The sequence below is a fragment of the Bufo gargarizans genome, chromosome 1 (assembly GCF_014858855.1).
Source record: "Bufo gargarizans isolate SCDJY-AF-19 chromosome 1, ASM1485885v1, whole genome shotgun sequence".
NCBI lineage: Eukaryota > Metazoa > Chordata > Amphibia > Anura > Bufonidae > Bufo > Bufo gargarizans.
Genome location: NC_058080.1, coordinates 284,629,717 through 284,657,240, shown reverse-complemented (window position 1 = coordinate 284,657,240; position 27,524 = coordinate 284,629,717). Strand labels below are relative to the sequence as shown.

Genomic DNA, 27,524 nt, shown 5'->3' with positions numbered 1-27,524 from the left:
CTACTAGCACCACACTCATTTTATTGCAAGTGAGCCAGGATCCAGGAGTCCAGCCGTACCCAGGTAGGAGACACCGTTGACACTAATACCACTACTATACAGAGACATTACACCACTCTGGCATTCCTAACCTGGTATGTGAGTTACAACACCTTAAAGGGCCCTGTGTTAGTACCCTGCGCACGCTGCAATTGGCGTCACGAACAAAACAATAGACTATTATACACATATCCTGACCCACTGCATAATTTGGCGTCCGTGTAACTGTACCACGGTCCTGCTCATTGCACCTGCAGTGATGAGCTTGGTTCACTACAATGCGCCTAGCACACACTATGCGCCTAGCCAGAAGATCAACAAATTTGAGGCATTCCTGGATATTCATAAATATATTCGGAAAATCAATATGGCTAAATATTGGATCAGCAATCCTGCTTCACATAATAAAAATCCTGCTATATTAGACACACAGATTAAGAAAGAGGGAGATATCGTACACACACAATTGAAGGAAAAATCGAAGTTTTTTCCAAAAAACCGGAATAATGAATGTGTGGAGGCTTTTAAAATTGGCCTGTTAAAAGAGCTAGAAGAGATGGACACGAGTAAGGTGAAACAAAATCTCAATTATAAAGAAAGAAAGGCCCTGAAAGATCTGGAAAAAAATCCAGATCTAACAATTAAACCGGCGGATAAAGGGGGGGGGGGGGGGGGGGGTAGTTATAATCAACAAAGAGAAGTATGAAGCAGAAATGGCCAGATTGGTATCGGACGGAACAACCTATAGAAAACTGAAAAGTAACCCCACCCAAGAATATAAAAAGATTCTGGATGGAATCTTGAGAGAGGGTTTTAAAAAAGGAATATTGAATAAAAAAAGAGTATGAGTATCTCACCATACCGTTCCCTCTAGTACCAGTAATATATCACCTGCCAAAAGTCCACAAAAGTTTAATCGACCCTCCAGGGAGGCCGATAATTTCGGGCCTGAATTCATTGACATGCAGGATCACCGAATATATTGATTTTTACTTGCAGGGGTATGTGGTGCAGAACCCCTCGCACTTGAAGGACACCGGAGCTGTGTTACAACTTATTAAGGAACTAAGCCCCCCTACTGTAGATACATGGATGGCCACAATTTATGTGGCATCCCTGTATACAGTCATTCCGAAGAAGTTGGGTATGGAAGCTGTAGAGAGTAGGATCAAAAAAGATATGAAATTAGGAGATGCACAGGGAACATTTATCCTGGAATGCCTCAGCTATTGCCTTGATCACAATTATTTATGGTTTAAGGACTCGCACTATGTACAGTGCATCGGGACGGCGATGGGGGCAAAATTCGCCCCCAGCTTCGCTAACATTTTTATGGGGGCATGGGAGGAGGCCTCCATCCTTCCCACACTGGGAGCGGACACCCCAGGGGGTAAACTGACCTTCTGGAGGAGATATATCGATGACTGTCTCCTAGTGTGGGAAGGAGGGAGGGAGGGCCTCGAGTCCTTCATATGTCAGTTGAACACTAATGATTGGAATTTAAAATTTGTGGGAGAAATTAGTAATGTCTCTGTCACCTTCCTGGATTTATGCATACGGATAGAAGATGGCCGCTTCATGACAAGTTCACATTTTAAGGACACAGATGTCAACTCCTATATTGACATAAAAAGCTGTCATTACGGGCCCTGGCTCACGAATATACCGAAAGGACAATTCAAGAGGATGGCCCGTAATTGGCCCGTAATTGATAGTTGAAGACTATCGAATACAAAGCAAAGTGCTAAAAAACAGATTCATTGAAAGGGGTTATGAGGAGGCAAATCTAGACGTATGCATAGAAACTGTGGAAGTAGAAAAAAGGGAAGAGAATAAAGACACGAGAGAAAAAGCAAAAAAGGGTGAGAAAGATTACAAATTCTCTTTTGTGACAAAATACTGTTCTATGTCTGATAACATCAAGAAAATGGTGAGAAAGAACTGGGGGATACTTAAAAACGATCCAGTATTAAGAAAAACTATACCAGATAATCCCTCCTTTATTTTTAAAAAAAGCGGCTAGCATCAGAACAAAACTTGTACATAGTGCTATCCCTCCAGTCAGCATTAAGCCAAAGAAAGAAGGAGGAAAATTCACCTGGTGTGGGTTTTGCGCAGGATGTAAAAATAGGAATACAAAAGAACAACAGATAAACATCAACTGTATAACATCCAAAAAAAATGGAATGGAGTTCCGTATAAGAGGAAACTGTTCCTGTGAGAATGAGAATATCATATACGTACTGGAGTGCCCTTGTGGGCTCCAGTACGTGGGCAGGACAGTAAGGAAGCTCAAAATCTGAATACAGGAGCACGTACGGAACATTAGAAAAGGTCTGTTGACCCACAGTGTATCTGCCCATTTCAAATTTGCGCATGAAAAAAACCCGAAGGGTTTAAGATTTGTGGGTGTAGAAATTGTCAAGCCACACTGGCGAGGGGGGGACTCACTGGCGCAAATCAATAGAAAGGAGGTAGAGTGGATTTACCAGTTAGGAACCCTACAGCCAGGTGGGTTAAATATTGAATTTGATTTAAAACCATGCTTACTGTAGAACACCCCGACAAGTCGCGTTGCTTTGGTTCTCCTGACCCTGCTCCTTGAGGACCTTCGAACGACGTCATGGTGACGGAGTGTGACGCGGATGTCGGAGGGAGGAGGAGGAGTTCGGAGCACCCAAGCGACGTCACAAAAGTGGGTGGAGGATTAATGACGGCTTTGTGAATATTTGAATATTTAAGTATAGAGCATATCGCAAATCGGACGATTTATGTAATGTTGTAGGTGAATTAAGTGGGATGAAGATCTATATCCACTAAATAATATTGCGGTGTATAAAATAATGATGAATAAGAGATAAATGTGTTGGAGATCAAGTTGTTTATAACAGCAAGAGTTTTATAATTTTGTATCTATTTATATGTATATGTGTTAATTTTTATGCGGAATGGGAAGGTATATGAAGATACTTGTAAAATGCATGATGGGAAACTTTTCTGCAATGTTGGGATTTGATCCGGATCACCGCCGGCTCATTCATCGAAATAAGCTGGGCTATTTAAAGGGCCCCATTGCGCATATGCGCAGTTGTCGCCCCTGAAGAAGCGAGGCAGCGAAACCCGGGTCGGGCAGAAACCAGACGATTGTATCTATTGATATATGCCTTTTGTTGATCGACTCTTGTGAGTACAATAAAACCTTTTAATAACATCAAGCCAAAGGGTGCTTCACTATTGTATCAATTTCCTTGAACCCTATAGAGGAAACCATTTGTGGAAGATTGGACCTTTTTTGGGTGGAAAGGAAAGGTGTTGGAGCCCGGCACCATCCACTATTGACCGGAGATTATAGTCCAGAGCAGCGCGGTTCCAAAAACTCTCATTACCTGCATTTCCAGTGTGATACACCTACCACACTACTCCGGAACCAGCAGCAGCACAAGCAATTTGTCCGTGTGAGGATACAGGACTGACTTTTTTATTGTTGATTTGGTTCACTACAAGGTTGATGGAGCTGAGTAGTTCTGGTGCCGAGTTCTGCTGATGGAGCTACACCCGAACATCTGATCAGCGGGGTAGGGGGTGTTGGACACCTGACGATCAACCATCGATGGCCTATCTGGAGGATAGACCATCACTTTGTAAAGGCCAGACAACCTATTTAAGTGTAACACAAATGATTACACATTTCAATGCAGAAATAAATCTGCTATTGATTTTCAATTTCAATTCTAGCAGCACAATGTGACCTAACAAAATGAAAAAAAAAAAAAAGGAATTTATTAATCAAATAAAATACATAAAACTGTAGATATTCATAAAGAAACCAGTCATTTTTCTCAGAAATCATAGGCAAGCGCTGGCCATAGCACTTTTTACAACAAAAAATCCAAAACTCATAGAAGGGAGAAGAAGATGAGAGCCTGGATCCAACTGCTTCCCATTCAAATCTGGCAATGTTTTGTCATCCACCATCTCTAAAACTTGCCCATTCAGCAACACGGTTCTAGATGAAGAGGAGAAATAACAGCTTCAGCCATTCCAATGAAAAGGTATCAACTGACAATAGATATAGTAATATAAAATACAGGATGATTTTACCAACCCCTTCATGACCTGGGTCTTTGGTGCCAATCTCCAGATCAACATTTCATCTTTTTACATACTTTTTAATTGTATTTTTTTCTGATATATTATTTTTGTATGGCACAGAATGTGCTTTTATTTTGTGCCAAAATAGGAACCTGGGTGGAGATTTATCAAAACTGGTGTAAAGTACAACTGGCTCAGTTGCACATAGCAACCAGTCAGCTTTCACCTTTCATTTTTCACAGCTCCTTTGGAAAATGAAAGGTGAAATCTGGGCAAAAATAGCATAAAATTCAAACTTTCCTCATTTGCAGTTTAAAACAAATTCATACAAATAAAAAAATAAAAAATCCTCTCATTCCCATATATAATACCAAATATGTGTACTGTATCCTACACCATGACTGTAATACCTGAGAATAAAGGTCTTCATTTTTATTCCTGTGTTTTGCCATTAGCTGCTATTTGAGCTAGCTTCTTGTGACAAAAAGTTGATCAATTAAAGGGGTTTTCCAAGATATTTTCAGGCAGGGGCGTTGCTAGGGTCTGAAAACATCCGGGGCACAAGCCCATTGTATCACGCCCCTGTGAAGCCACGCCCCCATCCCACGAAGCCACGCCCCCATGGGCCTTCACAGTAGTTATTAACCCCTTTCAGCAGTCCTCCCTTCACAGTAGTTATTAAGCCCTTTCAGCAGTCCCCCCTTCAGTGAATGGAGGACTGCTGAAACAGGTTAATAACTACTGTGAAGGGCCTAGCCGTCTGGGCAACCCAACAGATCATCCCCTCAGTAATCCGTATCCTGCAGTAACTTAACTTTAAATCAGCGCACATCTCATTACTATCTTGACTTAGACACTCCGCTCCAGTAACAGGCAGTGCGGGCAGCGCTCACTCACTGACGTCACGGCCTGCACCGCCTAGTGGGAGGAGCAGGCGCGTGACGTCAGTGAGCGAGCGCCACCAGCACTGCATGTTACCGGAGCTGAGTGTGTAAGACAGTAATGAGATCATGAGCGCTGTTTTAAAGTTCAGTTACTGCAGGATACGGATTAGCATGGCGGGGCTGTGCAGCGCAGGAGAGTCAGAGCGGCCGGCCCTGCCAGCCAGGGGCGTAGCTAGAACTGACTGGGCCCCACAGCAAAATTTTGTATGAGCCCCCCGCCCCTCCATGACTATCCTGGCATCCTATATGTGCATATGTAAGAGAGAGTTCACATCACATTTTTGCCATCCATTTAATGTTTACGTTGGAAAATGGGATACAAAAGCGCAGCACACTACGCTTTGTATCCTGCAAAGTCTGTTAAAAAAATTTTTTATACATTAACGTATCATTTTTTTTTATGGTGTCAGTCTGAGTCACCTGTTAACATACATTTTATGTATACATTACCAGGGGTCAGCAACCTTCGGCACTCCAGCTTTTGCGAAACCACAATTCCCAGTATGTTCCATTAATTTCTATGGGAGTTATGAGAAGAGCAGAGCAATAATGCATGCTGGGAGTTGTAGTTTCACAACAGCTGGAGTACCGTAGGTTGCCTACCCCTGCATTAGACGAATGGAAAAACGTGATGTAAAACCGGCCTTAGTGTGCCGTGATAGTGCCAAGTGGCAAGCACTAGAGACAGAGAAGGGGGGTTGCAATGTACAGGGCACAGTATAGTATAGGGGGTACAGTACAGGGCAGCATAGGGGTACAATGCAGCATAGGGGGCACACTAAAGGGCAGGGAGTACAGTACAGCATAGCAGGCGCAATACAGGGCAGGGGGCACACACAGTGCAGCATAGGGGGCACAGTGCATTATAGGGGGTACAGTATAAGGCAGGGGGCACACACAGTGCAGCATAGGGGGCACAGTGCATTATAGGGGGTACAGTATAAGGCAGGGGGCACACAGTGCAGCATAGGGGGCACAGTGCATTATAGGGGGTACAGGGCAGGAGGCACACACAGTGCAGCATAGGGCAGGGGGGCAGAATACAGCATGGGGTGCACAGTACAGGGCAGGGGGGCAGAATACAGCATATGTGGTACAGTACAGGGCAGGGGGTATACACAGTACAGCGGGGGGGGGGGGGTACAGTACAGGGCAGGGGGCAGAATACAGCCAAAACATGCACCTAGAAATGCTCCATTCACATGTCCTACCTCAGGAGTTGATAGTTACTAGTGGGCAGAAGGACCTTTCATGATGTCAGGAGCACGTGATCAGTCACATGAGTGGGCGGAGTCAGGCTCCGAGCTGTGCAGGAGATTGTGTGGAAATGACTGCAGTGCCAGCATAACATTCGGGGCACTGGTCAAAACATCCGGGGCTCAAGCCCCGAATGTTTTAACCTAACGACGCCCCTGTTTTCAGGATAGGTCATTAATATTAGATTGGCAGGAGTCCGACACCTGGCACCCCGGCAGATCAGCTGGTTGAAGAGATTGCAGTGCCTAGCAGGTATAATTACAAGAAGCCGTCTCATTCACTTCTATGGGACAGCTCCTTCCTGTACACTTGTCCCTCCATTCTCTGTATTACAGACCAGTAAGCACTTCAATGGCTGCAGTATGTTGTCCCCACAAGGCAAAGCATTCTTAGCTAGTGTTCTGCCCAGCAGTGTTAGAAAATTATTGCAGTTCATTCTGCCAGAGTCATGGTATTCCTGGAGTGTTTAGTGTGGTTATAGCACCATCTAGCGCTGTTAAGTTGTAATACACATTGTTTTTCCTGTTACAAAGACCACTGCATTGTGGGTGGTGCACTGCATTGTGGGAGTGCAAAACATCCTGGGAAAGAGAAGTCTCCAGTCTCCAGGACACATCAGTAGAGCTGTCCTTTTGCATATCTACTTCTTAAACTTCACCATCCTTGTAAAAGGATATCTGGCGAGAGATCTACCTTTGCTTTAGGGATATTGTGTTACGCAGAGCTGTTCAGCTAGTTGTAATTCTTACTCAGGGAGTTGTTACTACTGTTAGCTAGACATTTTACCATGTGCTTTAGTGTTAATGCAAAATGTTATAGTACATGTTATCTATACTTTATACTTATAATTGCTATTTGTATTCTTGTAGTTTTATCAAACAATCCTGTTTTACCAATAAATTAGTTAGACTACAAAGAACAGTCCTCTTATTTGGAAGACAGGAATGGTTTATGCTGAATGTCAGACTATACACGTTCACACAGTGTGCAAAGACAGAACAGCTAGTAACATTACTTATAGAAGAAAATACCTCTGTAAAGAACACACCACAAGTTATTTCCCATGGACTCTGTGAGTCAGTCAGGAAAAACCTCTGTGTGCCATACATGCATATAGTATGAGCCCATAGCAGTATGACTCTTACAACTGGAATCTTCCCAGTAGGCCTAGGATCATCTGGTACTCTGGAGGGCCATAAGCCCAGTCTCTGATATAACAGTGTTCCCTTAATATACTGGGTCTTCTATGGTCAGCAGAAAACTATTCAACTTTGAGCTGACTTTAGAGTCAATCACTTTCACTAATGTCTATTTCTAATGCAGTGAAATTAGGGAGTGGATATTTGCATATTCTACACAGACTGGTGGTGGGCCCAAGGAACTCCAGTCCAACCTCAGGCCTCATGCACACGACCGTATTTTGTTTCCGTGTCCGATCCGGGTTTTTTTGCGGATAGAATGTGAACCCATTCATTTCAATGGGTCCGCAAAAAACGCGGACAGTGTCCGCATCAGTATGTCCGTTCCATTGCTCCGCAAAAAAAATAGTGCATGTCCTAGTTTTTTCTAGTTTGCGGACAAGGATAGGCATTATTACAATGGATCCGGGGAAAAAAAACGGATCCGAAAAAAAAAAAGAATGCCATATGGAACGTCATCTGTTTTTTTTTTGCGGATCCGCAATTTGCGGACCGCAAAACACATACGGTCGTGTGCATGTAGCCTCACTGGAGTCATAGTAAGTACTGTTTAGCTGAGTTTGCAGTTTACATAACATCACTTGGTCATGGAACTTACTGAGAAAGTAGTCCTCCTTCTCCAGGTAAAAGAAGATATTCATCCACAAACTTTCCAGACAGAATGCTTGGCAACTGAATTTCCTGAGAGAAGCTGTTCAAGTTCATGGCAAACAGTGTAACATCTCCTACTTTGTACTTAGGGCTGAGCCAGCGAAAATAAAATAAGGTAAGTTACAGTACAACGTGCTATGCAAGTAATGCTTAAGTTAAAGGTATTGTCCAGCTTTTTACAAATAATGGCCTATCCTCAGGATATGCCATCACTGTCTGACAACCCACACTCCAGGTGTTTCAGTGTATCTACGCTGCTCTGTCTGTTTTGTAGTGGATGCAGCTGGCTACCACGGTGCTGCTCCCATTAACCTCAATATAAGCTATGCTGCAGTCACCAGCTCTGCCCACTACATGGTGAAGTTATACTCAAACAGCTCATCTGCATGGTTACAGGATGTCAGACCCCTGTCGATTGGATAGTGATAGGCCATCAGTTGTAAAAAGCTGGACAACCCCTTTAATTCATGTTGACTAATATACAGTACTATAACAAACTACAAGAGAGGGATCGTTGATCCAGGCAGTTATTCTGATTGCCTGATTGGAGTCGGGAAGGAATTTTTTATTTCCCTAAAGTGAGGAAAATTGGCTTCTACCTCACAGTTTTTTTTTGCCTTCCTCTGGATCAACTTGCAGGATGACAGGCCGAACTGGATGGACAAATGTATTTTTTCGGCCTTATGTACTATGTTACAAGGCAGGCAATAGTAAGAGATATCTAACATCCACTAACTAAAATCCATGGCACCCGTTTTAGTCTGGCTTAAGTTTTGTCATCCATTCTCAAGGCAACTGGGCAGGTTTAAAAATTAAATGGGTAGTTTAGGCTACTTTCACACTAGCGTTAATATTTTCCAGCATTAAGATCCGTCATAGGGTCTCAATACTGGGGAAAAAAAGCTTCCGTTTTGTCCCCATTCGTGGTCAATGAACAGAACGGAATGCTCCAAAATACATTCCGTTCTGTTCTCATACCGGAGAGCAAACCACAGCATGCTGCAGTTTGCTTTCTGTCCTGGGATGTGGAGCAAGATGGGGACGGATTCGTTTTCTCTGACACAATCTGACACAATAGAAAACGGACTTTCAATGCAGTTCATGATGGATCCGTCTTGGCTATGTTAAAGATAATACAACCGGATCTGTTCATAACAGAGGCAGACAGTTATATTATCATGACGGAAGCATTTTTGCTGAACCCTGCTGGATCCAGCAAAAACACTATTGTGAAAGTAGCCTAACTTGGCTCTTCTTATAGCTATGTAAAAATCTGAGGTATACAGTAGATACAGTAGGTTATAGAGAAAGATTAGCTAAATTTATAAAATGGATATACAGTCCTGATCAAAAGTTTAAGACCACTTGAAAAATGGCAAAAAAATTATATTTTACATTGTTGGATCTTAACAAGGTTCCAAGTAGAGCTTCAACATGCAACAAGAAGAAATGGGAGTGAGACAAAACATTTTTTGAGCATTCAATTAATTGAAAATAACGATTAAACTGAAACATGCTGTTTTTCAGCTGATCCAAATATTAGGACCACATGCCTTTAAAAGGCCAAATCTGTGCAAAGATGTGGATTCATTGTCCTTTTCTGTCAGGTAGTCACATTGTGATGGCAAAGGCAAAAAAACTCTCCCTTTTTGAACGTGGTCGGGTTGTTGAACTGCATAAGCAGGGTCTCTCACAGCGCGCCATCGCTGCTGAAGTGGGACGCAGTAAGACAGTCATTTGGAATTTCTTAAATGATCCTGAGGGTTATGGAACAAAAAAGTCAAGTGGAAGACCCAAAAAAAATTCATCAGCACTGAGCCGGAGGATCCAATTGGCTGTCCGTCAAGACATTGGACGATTCTCGACCCACATTAAGGCCTTTACTGGTGCTGACTGCAGCCCCATAACCATCAGACGGCATCTGAAACTGAAGGGCTTCAAAAACAAAAAACGTCTTCAAAAGACCTCGTCTCCTTGAACGCCACAGAACTGCTCGTTTGGACTTTGCAAGAGAGCACCAAACATGGGACATTCAAAAGGTGGAAGAAAGTTTTATTCTCTGATTAGAAAAAATGTAACCTTGATAGTCCTGATGGTTTCCAACGTTACTGGCATGACAAGCAGATCCCACCTGAGATGGTTTCTATGCGCCACAGTGGAGGGGGCGCCATAATGGTCTGGGGTGCTTTTTCCTTCAGTGGAACAATGGAGCTTAAGGAAGTGCAGGGCGTCAAACGTCCGCTGGCTATGTCCAGATGTTGCAGAGAGCATTCCTCATGACTGAGGGCCCTCGTCTGTGTGGTAACGACTGGGTTTTTCAACAGGACAATGCTACAGTACACAATGCCCGCAGGACATAACGGCGGAGCTACTCATTACTAAGTTCATGTTTGGAAGTTGGATTTCTGTTTTGTTTTTTTTTTAGTTTTTTTGGAGGTGTGGTCCTAAACTTTTGATCAGCTGAAAAACAGCCTGTTTCAGTTTATTCGTCGTTTTCATTAAAATGAATGCTCAAAAAATGTTTTGTCTCACTCCCATTTCTTCTTGTTGCATGTTAAAGCTCTACTTGGAACCTTGTTAAGATCCAGCCATGCTAAATATGATTTTTTGCCATTTTTCAAGTGGTCTTAAACTTTTGATCAGGACTGTATCTGGACATATAATTATTAGTAGATTGCAAAGGTGTCCACACACCTTCAATAACTGTCGGACAGCCGACAGATTTTTCTCCCGACTCCTCCATACACAATTCGTCCCACAGCTACGTCCCCTGACTCACCAATACACATATGCACTTGGCTGAGTGTGTGTATGTTTTCAATGGAAAGAACACCTCTAGCAGCAGCTTAAAGGGTTTCTGTCACCAGAATTAACCCTATTAAACTAGCCTGGCCGTGCGGAGGCGTGCGGATCCGTCCAGACTTACAATGTAAGTCAATGGGGACGGATCCGTTTGAAGATGCCACAATATGGCTCAATCTTCAAGCGGATCCGTCCCCCATTGACTTTACATTGAAAGTCTGGACGGATCCGTCCGAGGCTATTTTCACACTTAGCTTTTATATGCCAAAATAATGCAGACGGATCCGTTCTGAACGGAGCCTCCGTCTGCATTATTATGATCGGATCCGTTCAGAACGGATCCGATCGAACACTAGTGTGAAAGTAGCCTTAGACCGTTGACCGCTCCTGCTGAAAATGGCAGATTTTCACGGGCAGGGCTCTCCCTCTGTCACTCAGTCAGCTTATGTTTCTCATTTTTATTGTACTTGATGTTTGTATTGGCTCCTGTTATATAACTAAACCCTTTGTATTTCATGCACTACGGACAGCGCCCTGGATTTAATTTAATGGAATTTTAAAATAATAACAGATTTTAAAAAAAATTGTAGAGAGATATAGAAAACTTACTTGTTAATATTAGTGCAATGAAGATAAATCCTAATGTTTTCCACATTTACATTCTTACTCCTGAAACTTGCATTCAAAACAATGGATCCAACCAGGTTCTTAAATACCAGTGACAACCAGTAATCCTAATGGAAATATTTTATGCGATTATGAGTATTCTGTTTTTACAATACTATAAAAACTGTAAAATAATGAGCTTAGTATTATACTAAAAATAAGCATTTTACAGCACATAAAATGCAAAATAATGTAAGCATAAAATATCTCCCATAAGTAGGAGGATATTGAGAGGGTAATAAGTGGGAGGATATTGACTGGTCTATTAAGAACCTTGTAAGGCCCCAAGCATAGATGCCATTCTGAGCTCAGCCCCAGACACAATTAGGGATTAGGAAGATATATTTAGTTAGACTATGTTGTACTGCACATCAGTTTTTAAAGAGAGTTTTATGTGCAGGAGCAGCCCTTTTCACCAAAAACCTGTTGCAAATTTTCTACAGGTTAAAGTGTATAAATAAGCACATTTGAATGCATCACCTGCAGAGTATATTGTATATAACTAATGCTATCTTTGTGTTAAAGGGGTTCTGCACTTTGTTTTAACTGATGATCTATCCTCTAGATAGATCAGCAGCTTCTGATCAGCGGGGGTCTGATACCCGGGACCCCCGCCGATCAGCTGTTTGAGAAGGCAGCAGGGCTCCAGTAGCGCCGCGGCCTTGTAGCTGTTTACTGCCGGCCCACTGACGTCACGACTAGTATCAACTAGCGTGGGCGGGGCTAAGCTCTGTTTACTTGAATGGAGCTTAGCTGCGCCCATGCTAGTTGATACTAGTTGTGACATCAGTGGCCCGGCGGTAAACAGTGAGAAGGCCGCGGCGCTCCTGGAGTGCCTCAAACAGCTGATCGGTGGGGGTCCCGGGTGTCGGACCCCCGCCGATCTGTAGCTGATGATCTATCCAGAGAGAGAAAAAAAATTATAAAAATAAAAGAGAAACACAAAAGAGAAAAACATATAAGTCCTAGGGGGCCTCAGCGTGTGATAGACACATTTTCAATTAGAGAATACAGTTTGGGTCAAATTAATTCGTACCTGAATCTCCCAACCAATTAGCTCATCTCTAGATATAACCTACAGCACCATAACGCATAGCATACCCAGTACTACCCACTCGATATGCAACACATTGTAGGGTGGAGGTCTGCTTAATACAGTATGAAAAACATTTGGCTAGGGCAACTTATTGTATATCCATCAAACAACTACAGTACATACCTATTCTATATTTACTTACAGGTAAAGGTTCAAAATCAGAATCCACCAGATTGTAAGACCCAGCACCAAACAAGGCCTGTCTCATAACTACATCAATTCCCAGTTTAGCAGACATTCCCAGCTTGTCTAGCCACCTGTTTGATGTAGCAAAGTAGAACAGGAGAGTTATGGGTAGAAATACATTTGGTAAAAGCTTTAGTTCACCTGTTTTAGTTAGAACTATACAATTATCACATGCACATTACAAGAAACCTTCAACTGGATTTCATCTAATGATTGGATCTGGTGATCTCAGACCACCACTGGTATTGAGAATGGCGGGACTTTATAAAATGAATATCATATTGGAAAGCGCCTACAACATGCTAAATTAGGGTCAACTCATTATTGGTGGTTTGACAGAATGTTGGGTCAAATATAACTCCCAAGGATTTCTACAGACATTGAGCCTTTAGTCTGGCCATGGGCAAGCATTCCTTTTGATCAACTTGTTGGGGCCCTTACAACAGTCTAAGACTTGCCAGCCTCTGCAGTTCTCCTCTGTCTCCAACCGACTGAGGATTTATCTGCCACAGTCTGTCTCTTTTATTGCGCTCCACAGCCAGGCAGACTCCACTTTATCTGATGCAGCGTCCCACTACGTGTGTGTGGGCACTGCTCAAATGCACTTTTTACCTTGTCAATTGCATTATGTTGTATTGTGGTACTTTGTACTAATGTATCTGCAAAATCCCTGTTACCAGGCATATTAGGCGTAATTTAAACATCCCACTACTAGATGCTTAAGTCTTATATATGTATACCTAGGTCAGGCCTAGGGAGTCAGATAAAAGTTCAGATGAGAATGGGATTCAAATTCAAAAGGAGATTTGAGAGCAGATCTGAGAAAGTCAGATTAGATTAGTGGGGGAAAATGTAGAGTGAAGACTTCATGACACAGATTAGCGAGTGGAGCCAACTTTGCCATGAGGTGGTACTAAGATGTGAGGCGCAGAAGAGCATTTTCCCTCTGTGGTCGGACTATAGACTTGCGTTCCTGACCAGTAGGAGAGAGTTTGCCTCCCTGGAATAGAAACAAGCTTCAGAAGGAATCATCGGTGATAAGAGCCATTATTGAGGGCCACAGACACCTTTGTGCATGGTGGAGGACTTATAGCTTCTGGCAGCCACACCATACTTCTGAGAGACAGATGAGTTTACCTGTCCCAATGTTCAGCTTGTAGGGAAAAGACAAGGAATAGGACAGAGCACATCAATAGGAACAAGGTACACCTAACCCACAGCTCCAAGTCAAACCTAAAATGCCTGGAAACAGTGGATTTGCAGACCAACTCTAAAAACGACTGTATTTTGTACTGCTACCAACCAAAGTCATCCACAGTAAAAGTTGTGAGTTGCATCTTACCACTGTCTACCTCATTATTACTACTAATGGTTGTACCACCATTAACGGTACTGGCGTCACAACAAAAAAACATCAAGGGACTCAGCCGCAACAAGCACCCTAAGCACCCCTAACATCAATGGCACCTCAACCACCATCTTGGCTGATGCTTCCCTACCACAGAGTATGCCCCGGAGGATTTCGTGTTGTCCACCTCAACACTGTGCTGCCAGCCCAGGGAGGCTTTCTGCTAACCGTGAGTAAACTGATGAACTGTGTGTTATTATTTGGCCCCTCATCGGTCCACCGTGCACCTCACACGTGTTGCCCCTGCGCTACTGGCTGGCTGCACTGAGACTTAAGTCACTCCCAAGCCTCTGACTTTCACATCCCATCAATGTGCTCCTCAGTGTCTGTCTAGGCCCAGATCTTTGCTCAGTGTCACAGCAGGTCTCATTGTTTACTAGTTTGCACTCACTCTGCCCAATCTCACATCAGGTCAATGTCCACCGTTAAATAATACACAGTGCACCAGTTATGGTCCCCTCTGTCTAACACATCTAGCAGTATGAGAGTCCACAGATACAATTCCTGACATCAACCAACACAGGAATGGTGACGCCACTGAAATAATGTTTCACCAGCAGTTACTCTATATGCCAGGGGGTACACAGACTCCGTGGGTAACAATCAGCATAAAAATGTAGTCCAGTCTTATCATTACAATATCAACACATTTAAAGTATACATTAATACAAGACATAAAATTACAGCTTTGTAGGAAGGTGAATATGGTTACTTAATTGTTAAGTGAAGTTACTCAAATGTTGTACAAAGTAATGGAGGCAGATATTTACTTACATGAAGCCATTAATATAAGTATTTGATAATCCTGGGGATCCTCCACCATATGCTGAGCTGGTCTCTCCCAACCAGACTAACTTTCCTGGAACAGTTTCATTTGCTATCTAAAACAAGAAACCAGCATATAACAAAATATTGGAGTTTAAATGATGAGTGATAATATTCCCACATCGACAGTTCAGTGGCCTCCCAATGGTCTCAGTTTTTTTTATTAAGCTAGAGCAATGACATGCTATGCTTCTCACAGGTTTATGACAATCACTGGCCACAGCAATGATGCCAGTATATACAGCACATCAACGATTTAGCCAGTGATCAGCTGCCGCACTCATACATTACAAGCTCATAATCTATTAACCCCTAAAACTTCTATGTGTACTTACTATGTATGTTCATAAAAAATAGAATTTACAATGGGATAGATGTATTTAGCTCTTTACTATACAAATGATTTTTTTCAAACTTAACATTATAGAAATATCTACAGTGAAAAATATTTAAAATCCTTTTTGGCCTTTTAACAGCTACAAAGAAAGAAAATGAAAAATTCACTTAATCCCTTCAGGACCCTTCCATTTTTACCTTAAGGACCAAGCCATTTTTGCAAATCTGACATGTCACTTTATGTGGTGATAACCTTAAAATGGTTTTACTTATCTAGGCCATTCTGAGATTGTTTTCTCGTCACATATTTCACTTCATGACAGTGGTAAAATTGAGTAAAAAAAAATATTTTTATGTATAAAAAAATGCCAAATTTACAAAAAAAATTGGAAAAATTAGCAATTTATTTATTTATTTTTTATTTCTCTACTTTTATAATAGATAGTAATACCTCCCAAAATAGTTAGCACTTTACATTCCCCATATGTCTACTTCATGTTTGGATCATTTTGTGAAAGCCATTTTATTTTTTGGGGACGTTAGAAGGCTTAGAAGTTTAGAAGCAAATCTTGAAATTTTTCAGAAAATTTCTAAAACCTACTTTTTCAGGACCAGTTAAGGTCTGAAATCACTTTGTGAGGCCTACATAATAGAAACCACCTCAAAATGACCCAATTTTACAAACTACACCCCTCAAGGTATTCACAGATTTTACAAACTTTGTTAACCCTTTAGGTGTTCCACAAGAATTAATGGAAAATAGAGATGGAAATTTCAGAATTTCACTTTTTTGCAGGTTTCCATTTTAATCAATTTTTTTTCCAGTAACAAGGTAAGGGTTAACAGCCAAACAAAACTCAATATTTACAGTATTACCTTGATTCTGTAGTTTACAGAAACACTCCATTTGTGATCATAAACTGTTGTACGGGAACACCGCAGGGCGCAGAAGGAAAGATGTGCCATATGGTTTTTGGAAGGCAGATTTAACTTTTTTGGCAGATTTTCAATTTTAGTCTATTTTTTCCAGTTACAAAGCATGGGTTAACAGCTAAACAAAACTCAATACTAATGGCGCCGATTCTGTGGTCTTCAGAAACACCCCATATGTGGTTGTAAACTGCAGTATGGGCACACGGCATTGCGCAGAAGGAAGGCAGATTTTGCTGGACTGTTTTTTTACATCATGTCCCATTTGAAGACCCCCTGATGCACCCCTAGAGTAGAAACTCCAGTGTGAGAACTCCTTTATCCAGTTCCAGACCACCTCTTGACTATATACATCCAGGCAGTCCATGGTTATCTTTGCAAGGACATCCCTGCCTTCTCCATCTCTGTATATGGAAGTCAAGAAGTGGCTGGAGAAAGATATCTGCATAAGCTGCTGGGTCTAAGCAGACCCAGATCAGCTCTGCAGTGAGGCTTTACTGGGGCTAATATGTTAGCATCAGTTAGAAGAGAAATCAAAGACAAAAATGTGGGGGGTCATTTATTAAGACTTAATAAGTCTTAATAAGCCCTATATCTGGCGCAGGCCTCTACATACAGTGAGGAACAGAAGTATTTGAACACCCTGCGATTTTGCAAGTTCTCACACTTAGAAATCATGGAGGGGTCTGAAATTCACATTGTAGGTGCATTCCCACTCTGAGAGACAGAATAAAAAAATAAAAATAAAATCAGGAAATCACATTGTATGATCTTTAAAGAACTTATTTGTCTTGCACTTCCGAACATAAGTATTTGAACACCTGAGAAACAGCAAGAATTCTGACTCTCAAAGACCTGTTACTGTGCCTTTAAAATGTCCACCTCTACTCCACTCATTAATTTAACTTAGTAGCACCTGTCTGAGCTATTTAAAGACACCTGTCCACACTACAGGCAGTCAGACGCCAACTACTACCATGGGCAAGACCAAAGAGCTGTAAAAAGACAAAATTGTGGACCTCCACAAGGCTGGAAAGGGCTACGGGGAAATTGCCAAGCAGCTTGGTGAAAATAGATCAATGGTTGGAGCAATTGTTATAAAATGGAAGAGGCTAAAGACGACTGTCAGTCTCCCTCGGACTGGGGCTCCAAGCAAGATCTCACCTTGTGGGGTATCACTGATGATAAGAAAGGTGAGGAATCAGCCCAGTACTACAAGGGAGGAGCTGGTCAAGGAGATGAAGAGAGCTGGGACCACAGTTTCAAAGGTCACTATCGGTAGAGCACTACGCCCTCACGATTTCAAATCATACATTGCACGGAAGGTTCCCCTGCTCAAGTCATCACATGTCCAGGCCCGTCTGAACTTTGCAAATGACCATCTGGATGATCCAGAGGAGGCATGGGAGAAAGTCATGTGGTCAGATGAGACCAAAGGATGAGTGGCATCCCAAGACCCCGCTGTCCATAACTCATTTGTCTACTATATCAACATGACATGATTTATGAAAAGAGGACATCAGTTTAAATAATTATAATTCATGCTAGTAAAAATTTAAAAAATAGACTATTTTTCCACTATTTTTAAAACATCTTGTCCCTAGTTATAAGAAATGAAAACAAAAGATACTTAAAAAAAAATATGATATAAAAATAAAGCTCCATTTATGACTGAAAAAAAAGGCACAACATTTATTTACATATCCAAACAGAAGAAAAAAGAAAGGTTGTCTGGTCATTAAGGGGTGTAAATAAAATGTTTTTTCAACGGGCTAAAGAAAAAAACAAATAGCTAGATCCTGAAGGACAAAAATAGACAGGTTCTTAAAGGGTTTAATAAACGGCAGACTTTATGCACATACCCTTAACATAGTCTTTATTTCTGAAGATAATGTGTCCAAAATGTTAGGGTTGACAAAGTCTTCCAAAGATGCCGTCCGTCCATCAACATAATAGCTGTATCAAGTAACGAGAAGAAAACAATTTTTTTTATTGTACATAGATACCAATATTCAAAAATTTCATACAACAGTATTTTGTATATGAAATTAACTTTATATTATAATAAAATGAAAGAAATAAAAAAAAGAGACGAGGGAGATAAAGAGTGACAAAAAGGGAGAAAGAGAAATATTGAAATTTTGATTACAATGGTTTTACAGTATTACTTTATGTGAAATAAACTATTATATTAAAATTGAATAGAGAGAAAAATTGAGAGATGGGTGGTAGGAAGGAAGGAGCACAAAAGAAAATAGAGACAGAATTCTAAAGATGGCTTTTAAAATTTGTATCGGGTTCATGAGAAATTATATATTAAAGGGGTTTTCCAGGCTCCTGATATTGATACTTACAAATATGTTCCCCAAACAGGAACAAAAAAACATACCCATCAAGGAATATAAAAAAATATACACATTGTATTACAAAAAAATCAAGAAAAGATATAAAACACATAAATCTGGGGTAATAATGTCAGAAATAGGTAACCGTGACCTTAAATGCTGTATGGAAACACAGGCCTACAGCTCTACTGCCCCGAAAAGAGTGTAATACATGCCCCAGAAAAGAAGGGGATAACAGGTGAGACCAGCTATCAAATACAAATGTTAAATAACCATGCCTATATGTCATAACAATAATCATATAAGAAAGAGGGACGTCCCGTAATGAATAGAGGCTGGAATCATTAAACAAATGCAAATATTAGCCCCCACTGGGCTCACCTATAGACATGATCAGGGGAAGAGAGCTATAGTATATCCAGATAAATGCCTCGATGCGCATTTCGCCAGACTTAATATCCGATCAGTGACGGTCTGACACCACACACTCCCACCAATCACTTTAATGTTATGTGAGCTGAAGTAACTCGGCAATGCAACTACACTTTGAACAGAGCTGTGCTTCCTGATCCATTCAAAGTGCTAGTTCCAGAGACGGAGGGGATCCCGACTGTCAGACCTTCACCGATCAGATATTAATGACCTATCCTGAGGACAGGTCATCAATGTCAGGAGCCTGGAAAACCCCTATAAAGCAGCTACCAAGGTTCCACTTTGTTTATTCAAATGCACACATAAATTAGCACTTACTGATGCCAAGTAACGGAATCGATTACTTTACCCCCTGCTTTTAAAAAGCTGCAAAAATAATGAAAATGAGAAAAACTAACATTATTGACACTGTTTATACTTTTCATAACATCTGATGTAAAGCACCGGGGCCTGCTGATACGTAAATGTATGCTGCATTGTAAGGCCGGGTTCACACACTGTGGCTGCTGCATACAGCTGAATCCCTGCCCTTAGATCTAGTGGATGCGATGGGTTTAGACTGCACGCAGCTGTGGTGTGTTAAACCTAACCTTAACGGGATTGTACGGTTTGCCATATTGATGACCTATCGTCAGGATAGGCCATCAATATCAAATGGGCAGGGGTCCGAGTCTTGACCGACTTGCATGGGAAGGAGAAGCTCCAATGTTGACTGTGCTTCTATGAATGCTGCAGTCTCTTCAAACAGGTGAACTGCAGGGGTTAATGAGGCACGAAGCAGAGTTCGGCTTAGTAATTTATGCCAATAAACAAAGTTACGTGTGATAGAGGCGAGATGGAGTAAGTCTCATAATATTTGCTGAAATTTCGGAAAGACCTCAGTGGAGGCCATACATTTTACAGTAGGACAGAGCCGATATTGTTAACGAATCAGGTTCGGATAGAGCAATCTAAAAACAATTGCTGTGTATAATCAGATTCTGAGGATTTAGAAGAAGTAGAGTAACACAAGATCTGACTACACATAGGTTTACAAAGGAGCTGGGTACATAAAAAGGTAGGCGATTTTAAATCAAGATTATTTGCAAAGTTGCCTCTTTTTAATTTCAAATGTATTGAAACAATTAAAAAAAAAGGTAGGAAAAGAGCACATAACTTTTTAATCGTTAATTTTTTAAGAATTTTAAGGCATACATGTATATCTTCTATGTCAGAATTCATATTATTATCCAAGTATTTAACATGTAACTTCAGAACATTTTAAAAAATATACTACTCATTTGTGTCTGTTCATTGGCTATATAATGCAATATTTTCTTGTCTGGAGAGCAATGGGGGGACAGATCAAAGGATTATGAAGATAAAGTCTGAGGATAAAAGTATGATGGATAATGCAGTTTATGGTTTGGCAGATTAGTCAAGTCCCATTTTCACTAGTGTTGGAGTCAGGGTTGGACTGAGAACTTAAAGTGGCCCTGGAAAAAAAAAAAATTTGGCCCCATTTTGTAGTTGGGTCCAAATTGATGGAAGGCAAGGCCAGCAATACAATTTTCTGGCACATTTATACCACCCCAACAGAGCCAAATACCACAGTCCATCATAAAATACTGCCAGCAGCAGCACAAAATACATCTCCAAAAACTTCCACTGGCCGGCTGTGAGAAGGGCCCAGACGGCCCTTTGGGCATCGGCCCGCCGGGAAATTTCCCTGTAAGGTCAATGGCCAATGCGCCCCTGGTTGGAGTTACTACATTGTAGAAATCTTGTAGAAAATCTTGTAGAATTTAGTGTCGATAAGAACTCATTCATGCCTTGTTTTGGCCACCACAAAGTCTCACAGCAGAGGATTTAATATAGCCAGTAAGGTGCCATATTAAAACCTCGGTGCCAGCCATTGTAGTACCCCAAACCAGTGGTTCCCAAATAGTTTATTGTTATGCATTGTATTTCACCGTTTCCTGTTTGTAGGAACAGGGTTAATCACCTTGTTCCTGCCTTCTCGGGAGTAGTGGGCTGGTCCTGCTTCCTGCCAAGAGAGGGGAGTTCCTGTGTAGCTACAGAATGAAGAGGATGCAGCCTTGCTTGCTCCTACTCCTGTTACAAATTTTTCCAGAGAGAACCATTACTAAATTGCCTCAAGTAAAGCCTTGAGAGGATAAGAAACAGAAGAGTGACCTGCTACAATCAGCTTCTGCAGACATTGCTGTAAAGTGAGGGAAAACCAGCCAAAGACCTCCATCACCAAAGTACCTCTAAGCCAGTATCAACCAAGTGCTGAATCACCACCAACCAACCTGCTTTAATATCCTTGCTGGTACCAGAATAGAATTGCACTAAAGTCTGCTACTACTGTTTGTATTCTCAAATTCTACGTTGCATATAGTAAAAGGACTTTGTTATGTTCAATTCTGACCTCATTCTTCAAAGCTACAACTTTCACTTCAATGGACGCCAGGGAGTGACGTCCTGAGGTAGGGCACCGTGACACTACCATCCTCTTCACCAGCTCCCACAGGGGTTTGCTGCACCATCTGGATTGTTTGACTCCTTCTGTCTCGCACCTTACTGTACCGCATACCTGGCTCTGCTTGAAAACCACTACCTATGTTAATGCTTCACCCCTGGTATTGCATCTGTGCTTGATTACCGCTGCGTTTAGTTGTTTTTTTCCCTACTTGTCATGCATTTCCCATTAAATCATGCTCTAGTACAGTATTTCTCATATATAGAACATCTGCCTACTTACTAATGCCCTAACAATGATTATATTTGCTCTGCATTACTAAGGAAATCCTGGAAAATGACCCATTGAGGGAACTTGAGGGTTGGAGTTGTGAAATACTGCCCTAGTACATGTAAAACTATATCAATTGCCCTTGTGCTGTCACAATGGTGAAAATACCTCCTTTCACTGTATACCACTATACAAAACACCATTTTAGTTTTACCTTTTCAGCATCTTTTGGGTTGATTTCTTAGGCTGCCCGATGTCTGGGCCAAAAAGACCAGAGGTTCTGTATCTGCTGTACTTGTTAAGAAGGTCATGTAAAGTAATAAAATCCTTGCCAAGCTGGGAGCCATCAACATACAATCCAGACTTTTTCTTAAAACTGTTAGGTTCTGATCATAGATTAAAGGGAAAAACAATTAATACAATTCACACTGAAATACAGTATAAGTAAAGGGGCTCTCTGGGACTAGAATATTAATGACCTATCCTTAGGCTAGAAAAACATCAATAGGGAGTCGCACTCGCCAGATCTCGCGGTCTTCCGGAATGCAGCAGCCCACCTGGCGCCCTAGATCCACAGAGGCTCTTGAATATGCACTCCAATAAACCATGACGAAGGCAGCATGTCCGGTGAAAATCCCTTTATTGGGAACTGCTTACATGCAAAACGTGGTTACAAAAGTTGCTACGTTTCGGCTATAGCATAGCCTTTATCAAGCACAGTGTGATCCCCAAATGATCCTGCTTATAAAGTACAAGCCACACCTCCCCAAACGGCCGTGGCCAATCACATAGTTACATATTACACTAATCAACCACAGTGTATCAAAATATGTGCACATGCGTTCACTTGAAATATATATAAATGTCCTCCCATGTGAAAAGTAAAACTGTGAAGTGACCCCATTTTGGAAACTAGGGATAAGGTGCCAGTTTTATTGGTACTATTTTTGGGTACATATGATTTTTTGATCATTCATTATAACACTTTATGGGGCAAGGTGACCAAAAAATTGGTTGTTTTAGCACAGTTTTTATTTATTTATTTTTACAGCGTTTACCTGAGGGGTTCGGTCAAGTGACATGCTCGGCGTGCGCTGTGTATGCAGCGATCCAGAAGGCAGGGACACCTGGGAACTATCCCTGCCTTCTCTCTGGGTTGCCCTGCTGTCACTGACAGCGGGCAACCCGATCAGCAGCTGCACGATTAGCGTGCAGCTGCAGTTTCTGAACGGACATTCTGGAACGTCCATTCAGAAATAGAGAACCACCTCCCGGACGTTTATAGTCTATGGGTGGATGGTAGGTGGTTAAAGGGGTTCATCAGGAATAAAAAGAAATGAAAATACTTAAATATTATTTTATAATAAATATATTCACAAATACCTTTCATTACTTAGAATGGCTTGTTTTGTCAAGGAAGCAATCATTCGAGAAATAAATGGCCGCCGTCTTATCAGTACACACAAAACCTGTCCTAGTCACACAGGAGGACAAGTTACTTCACCACCATGAGCCATAGTGCTGCTTCATCCTCCTCTCTGCTCTGCTGGTCAGGAATCATGATCCTGAATACAGGTGAATCTCTGTGGGAATGGAGATGATGAGGAGACATGAGAGGAGGGTGGGGTGTGGCTAATGAGCAGCAGCACTTGTATGTAGTCTCCATTACCACAGCCTGTCCTGTCCGTCCTCTCTGTACTTCATGTCTCCTCATTAACTAAATTCCCCAGAGTTTCAGCTAAAGTTCTTATCATCTGTATTCAGGATCATAATCCCTGATAAGTAGGAGAGGAGGATGAGGCAGCTCTTTACCTCAGTGTTGTAAAGTAACTTGTCCTCCTGTGTGATTAGGACAGGTTTTGTGTGAACTGGTAAGACAGCGGCCATTTTGTTTCTCCTAATGATTCCTCCCCAGACAAAACAAGCCATTATAACTAATGAAAGGTATTTGAGAATATATTTATAATAAAGTAATATTTAAGTATTTTTATTTTCTTAATTCCCAGAGAACCCCTTTAAGTACCAGGTAAGCTCCATACTTTTAGTAATAGCTGTCTGTGCCTGGTATTATGGCTCAGACTGACCAGGCACATCTAGTCATAAGGAGCTGTGCCTCCTAAAAAATGATGGGGATGATGTGCTCAGCTCAATTTTGTACAGTTGGAAAGGTTATTTCCAACATAGCAAGATATTCACTAAAACAAAGCAAGCTGTATTGTAAAAAAAAAAGACTAAATTCTGAGATAAAAGTTGCAATCTGAAAACAATCATTAGAAGACTTTTTACCTCAGAATTATTTTATTTGCATTTTTAACACATCTCTCTTCCATAGTTTTCTTTCTGGATTCTTAGTCATAAAATTACTTCATGCAGCTTACCGTTGCCTAATTCCCAGGACAAATAATATTTCTTGGAGTCACAGTAATCAATCAGCAACTTGGCATTCGAGCTGTTCCAGTGATCATGTTTGTTCCTCACTAAAGCATTTAGTCCAAATATGAGATGAAGGCCGGAGCAATTAGCAAATCTGTAGAGCAGGTCAATGGTTTGCTCTGGAAAGATAATAAGGTAACATTATATATTGCATAAACATACACTATATGGACAAAGGTATCTGGACACCTCAACTAATTATTGAGTTCAGGCGTTTCACCCACACCTATTGCAAACAGGTTAATAAAATCCAGCAGACAATCTCCATAGAGAAACATTGGTAGTGAGTGGTATGGGTCGTACTAAAGAACTTTAAAGGGGTTCGCCACTTTATGTGAACTTAAGATCAGTGACTCTTGGCTGATACTATCTTAAATCACACATTGCCATTTTCCAGTCACATCCACTCCCCCGATACCTGAACAAACCAAATGTACCCTTAAGACGATGTTTTCATCCAAACAGTGGCTTCAGACTTTGGCGCAAGTGACTAAAACATCATCATGCTTCCTCCACTGAAAAGCAGTGTGACATTAAGCACACTGTGTTCCATCTGCAGCCATTTTATGACCGGGAGAATCTTCCGAAGGGTATAGTAGACATGCTGAACACGTGTGACAGGACTACACTAGACTTCAATTATCATGAATGCAGCCCTAAAGCTATAATAAGGATATAAGAATAAGTAAAACATAAGCCATTGTAAAAAAAATTGTTTTAAAATTCCAAATAAAGTGACTAGCTCTTTTCAGGCTGGGCTAAATGGCGACTTTGCCAACGGTAAGTCATGTGACCAAATATCGCAGCGTTGCAGTGCTACTTAACTGTGTATATCACAGCATAATGACATTGAATAGATTCACATTGTGACTGATAAGACCAGACAGTGCCTAAACATCTGACTGTTTTCATCCTTCACATGAGGCGTGGGATTCAAATTTTTAACAACAGGTTAACGGCGGATATGCGGCGTCATGACACATGTTTACATATATACATACACCATTTATATTCAACACACACACATAAATGCACCATACATACACTACACACACACACATACCACCAAACTTTTAAAAAGCCTAAAGGAGCTAAACTATGGGATGGAAGCACTCATCTCCAGCTGCCGCCGCCAGAGCACCAGGCGGTAGCACGGTTCTCCGATCCGGCTGTAAGGCTACTTTCACACCGTCGCCGGAACTGCCTGCCGGAGTCGGCAAACTACGTGCAAATGGACAGCATTTGTAGACGGATCCAGATGCGGATCTAACAAATGCATTGCAAGAACGGATTCGTCTCTCCGGATGTCATCTGGAGAAACTGATCCGTTATATATATTCTTCACATTTTAACCGTCTGCGCATGCGCAGACCGGAAGGCCGGATCCAGCATTGCGGTATTTTTAATACCAAAGCATGCTGCAGTATTTCCTCCGTCCAAAACACCGTTCAGTGACGGAATTGAAGACATCCTGATGCATCCTGAACGGATTTCTCTCCATTCAGAATGCATGGGGATAAAACTGATCAGTTATTTTCCGGTATTGAGCCCCTAGGACGGAACTCAGTGCCGGAAAAGAAAAACGCTAGTGTGAAAGTACCCTTATTTTAACAACCGGATCTGGAGAACCTGAAGGGCTGGCTGAATCCCATGCCTGCTTCACATATAGTTTGAATGGAGCAGCAGTGTGTATGCTCAACCACCTCTTCATTCAGACTTCTTGTTGTGGTATTGCAGCCGGGGAGACTCAGGGTGGATAAGTGATGAATGTTTTTATTGGAATAACCTTTTTAATGTGCTGTTTGTATGTATTTCATTGTAGTCTTTTCTATCATGCAATGTACAGTACTGTAACAGTATAGTGTGGATGGAATTTCCAGAATAAAGTAAATTCAAATTTTACATTTTCTTAATTTATAGAATTTTGATTGTTTCTTGTTTATTGCTGTTTAAATAACTGGGATTGAGTATAGCATTTTCACTTTTCATAAACCATAGAAAAATGATTCTCCAGGCTGCCATTTACAATATACCAAGCAGCACTAAAATACCAGTTTGTTCTCAATTCACATTGTAGCTTTTATTACATATTTACACTGGTGCTGTGCCTTACTTGTGATTGAGGAGTTTTTGTAGGTCTCAGAAAAAGCCTCCTTGAGAATAGCTTGTTCCTGAGCAGCCCACTGAAACCACAGCTTCTGCTGCACAGAGGAAGAGACTTTGCTTCCATCACACGCATCTGTTGAAAAAGTTAGAATCATTTCTTCATCACATACAATTAACTAGTAATAATCATCAGCTAGTTTGTTTTAAAGCGGTTGTCCAGTTCATTAGTTTAAAAATGGCATACAGTGCTTTGCAAAAGTATTCACAAATTTACGTTTTCCGTGTTTTGGTGCCTCACAACCTGGAATTAACAGTTTGTTTGAGGATTTGCATCATTTAATTTATAGAACATGCCCACAACTTTGAAGATGCTTTTCTTTTTTTATTGTGAAGCAAACAACAAATAGGACAAAATAAAAAAAAAAGTCAATGTGCGTAACTATTTACCCACCTAAGGCCTCTTTCACACTTGCGTTGTCCGGATCCGGCGTGTACTCCACTTGCCGGAATTACACGCCGGATCCGGAAAAACGCAAGTGTACTGAAAGCATTTGAAGACTGATCCATCTTCAAAATGCTTTCAGTGTTACTATGGCACCCAGGACGCTATTAAAGTCCTGGTTGCCATAGTAGTAGTGGGGAGCGGAGGAGCGGCATACTTTCAGTCCGCGCGGCTCCCGGGGCGCTCCAGAATGACGTCAGAGCGCCCCATGCGCATGGATGACGTGCCATGCGATCACGTGATCCATGCGCTTGGGGTGCCCTGACGTCACTCTGGAGCGCCCCGGGAGCCGCACGGACGGTAAGTATACTGCTCCCCCGCTCCCCACTACACTTTACCATGGCTGCCAGGACTTTAGCGTCCCGGCAGCCATGATAACCATTGAGAAAAAGCTAAACGTCGGATCCGGCAATGCGCCGAAACGACGTTTAGCTTAAGGCCAGATCCTGATCAATGCCTTTCAATGGACATTCATTCCAGATCTGGCCTTGCGGCAAGTCTTCAGGCTTTTTGGCCGGAGCAAAAAGCGCAGCATGCTGCA

The 27,524-nt window shown here is 41.6% G+C and overlaps 1 protein-coding gene across 1 annotated transcript in view; it reads right to left on the bottom strand.

Annotated features, from left to right (window-relative positions):
- Positions 1 to 3,358: 3,358 nt before the first annotated feature.
- The window catches only part of HPSE (heparanase), a 38,474-nt gene continuing 14,308 nt past the window's right edge, over positions 3,359 to 27,524 (bottom strand). The window contains exons 3-12 of the mRNA XM_044304326.1: positions 26,489 to 26,614; positions 24,321 to 24,494; positions 22,157 to 22,328; positions 19,527 to 19,574; positions 18,294 to 18,387; positions 15,115 to 15,221; positions 12,889 to 13,003; positions 11,594 to 11,718; positions 8,130 to 8,273; positions 3,359 to 4,045 (exon numbers count right to left, since the gene is read on the bottom strand). Of these exons, the coding sequence (XP_044160261.1) occupies positions 3,886 to 4,045; positions 8,130 to 8,273; positions 11,594 to 11,718; positions 12,889 to 13,003; positions 15,115 to 15,221; positions 18,294 to 18,387; positions 19,527 to 19,574; positions 22,157 to 22,328; positions 24,321 to 24,494; positions 26,489 to 26,614 (1,265 nt within the window). The 3' untranslated portion in view covers positions 3,359 to 3,885. The remainder of the gene's footprint in view (positions 4,046 to 8,129; positions 8,274 to 11,593; positions 11,719 to 12,888; positions 13,004 to 15,114; positions 15,222 to 18,293; positions 18,388 to 19,526; positions 19,575 to 22,156; positions 22,329 to 24,320; positions 24,495 to 26,488; positions 26,615 to 27,524) is intronic.